Here is a 4,007-nt window from a genome sequence, read left to right as displayed (position 1 = left end):
TTTTATTTATTTATTTGTTAGATTACCACTAAACTACAGAATGCACCATTTAAAGCAACATTAAAGTTCTCCAGTTAGTCATGCTATCTTAGAAATGGGCAAGTTCTACAGTTAGTCGTGCTCTTTCATTGATTCATCTGATTTAAAAAAAAAAAAAAGGATTTGTTGACAATATCATCGTCATAGTGGTTTTTTCCCTTATGAGGTTTATAATCCACATAGACGGATAAATTAAAGACAGTATAAAAGACCCAAGATAAAAGCGCACACACTAGTTAAAGGTCCGGTTGCTGCATGACTGCTTGGTCAATCAACCAGACAGTTAGTAAGTGTCATGTTATTGACAGCTCATAACTGTCACCGTATCTTATGCAGAAGAGCAAAGGATTTTTAAATGTACAGAATCTGTTGTAAGTATTTTAAATATTACACATTTACCCATAGTATACTTGGTCGAGCTGTAATATATTTGAAATATTTGCCCTTTTCTACTTTGTTTAGGATGATATCATGTCTTCAGCTGGCAATATCTACAATGTGTCATCTGATCTGTCTCTTCAGGGCTTCGATCTGTCTCCTGAGAAGGCCATTGCTGCGTTTGTCTTTGCCGCTCTGAATTATATAATCATATTGTTCTGCAACTCCTTCCTCCTGTTCACAATCATAACCAATAAGGGTCTTCATGAACCGATGTACATTCTCCTGCTAAATTTGCCTATTAATGACCTCATAGGCTCCACTTGCCTGTTCCCTCATATCATGCGGGAGCTCCTGTTTGACACCAGGACCATGTCGTTCTCCATTTGTGTCACTCAGGCTTTCTTTATACATCTATATGCTGCTACTGCGGTCGTCATCTTGACTGCCATGGCATATGACAGATATGTTGCTATCTGCCAGCCAATGAGATACACTACCATTATGAGCAACGTTCACCTCATGAAGATCATCTCATTGGTTTGGCTCTCTAATTTGACACTGATAGCCGTGCTTTTCATTCTCCTCCTGCGTTTGCCTCGCTGTAGGTCTTACCTTACCTATCCATACTGTGACAATCCCTCCCTGGTTCAGTTGGTCTGCGGAGACACGACCATTAATAACATTTATGGACTGGTGTTGACAGCTGTCTGTCAGGTGATAACAGTTGGTCTGATTTTGTACACATACCTACAGATCCTCATAGCCTGCTTTCACAACAAAAGCTCTGACACGAGAAGTAAAGCTCTGCAGACGTGTGGTACACATCTAGTTGTCTTTATCTTGTTTGAGTGTTTGGGTCTTTTCACGATCATCTCATACAGGATAAAAGATATTTCTCCTCAGTTAAGAAAATTCATTGCGGCTGCTGGTATGATATTGCCACAGACAATGAATCCTGTTATATATGGATTGAGAACTAAAGAAATCAGGGTCAAAGGGATCAAATTTTTCAAGAAAAAAGTTTTTGCATTGTGAACAAATAACTTTAGAATCACAGTTTAGCAGGTTGTCGCATATCCTGATATATCCTTTTCTGCTGGAGTTAATTTGACTGATATTTAAAAAAGGGATAAATGCAATTCCAGTTTATGACCACAAGATAGAAACCTAAACCAATTTTTGAAATGGTACCAATGGTGATGGTGTGTGAAATGGTGTGTGGTATACACATAATATATAAATATATGTTATATTGTAGTCTAAGTTTTAAAATGACCATTTATTAAGCTGAGTAATGAGCCAAGTTCCTTGGCATCTCAGAACACAAGATTGGTTACATGTATGGCAAAATAATATGAATAAATACTGTGTTTTTCATTTCTAGATTTAAACACAGTATTTATTTTTTTCTTAATACTTCCATAATCTTTTTACAAGATCTTACAAGTTGTTTAGTGCTATTAACTACTTATCTATAAATTGATGTCTCTGAAATCACATCTTTATGTAAGATACTGAAAGAAAGAAATAAAGAAATAAAGAAAGAAAGATTATTATTATTACTGAAACAATTTGTTCCCTAACTTCCCAAAACCATTATATTGTTAGACACAGAATTATTTTTGCATCTAACCCATTCAAATATGCATGTATAGAACTGTAAGAATAATAGCAAAATCTATTTAAAAAGTATTATTTTTTTTAAGATCGTAAGATTTGATAATATCTTTTTTTCATTCCATCCATCTATTCTGTAAACCATTTGTCCTTTATAGACAGGGACATTCATACTGTGATGCAACAGTGCTGTTCACTCAGCCACTAGTCTGTGGCTGTGCTGTGTCTTTTGTTCCTTCCCTGCTGAAAAATCCATAATTTACAGATCAATATTTCACATGAGTCATGATAAAGAGTGATCCGAATTGCAGTTTGTTCTGAATCACTTTGAGTATATTGCCCTCTGCTGCTTATTGAGATATAGTGCAGATACTGTATGCTTTGAAATACTGTATTAAATATTTTCAAATGCATCATTTTAAAACATTAAATAACCTTAATAATTAGAGATATATACTTTTATTTCTTAATTTCTTGATTATGGCTTTGCTAGGTGCATTATTTGCATTTATAAAGGTTTAGGATGGTTTATGCTGGTTAAAGCCGGTATAGTGCATATACAGAGCTGGTCCAGCCGGCACTCCCGCTTTCCATGCTGGGGACCAGCAAACCAGCAACCGGCATCCCATGCTGGGCCCAGCATGCAAAACATACCTTATACTGATGATATATTCTGTGGAATTTTAAGTCTTTAAAGAATGTATTACTCTCCAAACCATTTTGTGTCCTGTATAAATTTTGGCCTTACATCCTAAGTGGAGAAATAGCTCACAGTAAGATGCAGGTGATCAGGGAATAAAGGAAGCCAAGCAGTACCAAAAAAAAAAAAAAAAAAAGTTTGAGGCAATCTGCAAAATTAATTTTAGTTATTATTATTATTATTATTATTATTACTTTAGAGCATGGTTTATGCTTGTTTGTAACATTATAGTCTTCAATGGTTTTGTTTGAATTATACTCTGACCATTTCAGGAGAAAAAAATGTTTGTTTTGCTTTGTCTTTTGTTTTGCTCTCTGCTCTCAAGTATGATTAAAAAGCTTGTAAAAAAAAAAAAGTAATAGGTCTATACATGAAATTAAGAACTGAAAGAAGTTTTCTTAAAAATCTTGTTCACATTATGTGGAAACTGCCTTACATTTCTCAAGCATGTTTTACTCAAAGTTGTAAGTATAAAGCACAGAACAACAATGGACCATAAAATTATTTGTATTTATTAAACTGGAGACACTGATCAAATACTTTTAATATGGAATTTTAGCTGAATTAAAAAGACATCTGCTTAAACTTGATAAACATCACTGCAATACAGTTACTGCCTTTTAAATAAACCAACATGTAGCATATTAACAGCTCTTGTAAGTCTTCTTCTGGACTGAAACACAGGCTCTAATCTTCAGCACAATGGTGACCCACAAAACTCAACAGAAGCATTATTCAACAGATCTCAGCAGAGGAGGGTTATCAACAAAAACAGCATTACCAGCTTCACTTATTACTAACCAGATTATTTTCATACATGGACAAATGTTCTTTTTGAGAATTAACAGATGTATATAGATGATTTATTGAAAATAATAAAGTTTGATGTCACCATCATGGTGAACAGTGTTTGCTTTAGTTGGGCTCTTGACCTTGACTTTTAGTTAGTGTTTCTCTGACTGCTGCAACCCAGTGTTTATAAGAAACAGCTGTTATGGTAAAAAAAACCAAGAGATATAATGAGAATGATCTATTGGGTTTGTACTGATGAAATCATCATCAAACACCCACAGATTTCATCCCAAGGTTTATAACTGATCAAAAGTACGGCTTATCATTAAACTCGATTAAACATTGTTTTATAAACAAACTGTAGCAAGAGGCTGAGCTCTGTTGAGATCATGCCTTTTTAAACATTTTAGGTGAAAAACATTTGGAACTACTACCATGTCTAGACATACAGAGACATCGGCCGCGTCTGAAAACTGGA

General features: G+C 34.6%; 1 protein-coding gene across 1 annotated transcript; it reads left to right on the top strand.

Moving 5' to 3' along the window:
- The first annotated feature begins 510 nt into the window (after window positions 1-510).
- On the top strand, window positions 511-1,455 carry LOC127495563 (putative gustatory receptor clone PTE03). The gene has a single exon (XM_051862486.1). It carries the CDS (start codon window positions 511-513, stop codon window positions 1,453-1,455), a length of 945 nt encoding a protein of 314 aa, XP_051718446.1.
- Window positions 1,456-4,007: the final 2,552 nt, after the last annotated feature.

The sequence above is a fragment of the Ctenopharyngodon idella genome, chromosome 15 (genome assembly GCF_019924925.1).
Source record: "Ctenopharyngodon idella isolate HZGC_01 chromosome 15, HZGC01, whole genome shotgun sequence".
NCBI classification, from domain to species: Eukaryota; Metazoa; Chordata; class Actinopteri; order Cypriniformes; family Xenocyprididae; genus Ctenopharyngodon; species Ctenopharyngodon idella.
The sequence above is the reverse complement of the archived record's forward strand: the minus strand, read 5'-3'. Positions and strand labels throughout refer to the sequence as shown.

Coding starts and splice junctions, on each gene's coding strand:
- LOC127495563 (XM_051862486.1), top strand. CDS start 511: ATGTCTTCAGCTGGCAATATCTACAATGTGTCATCTGATCTGTCTCTT.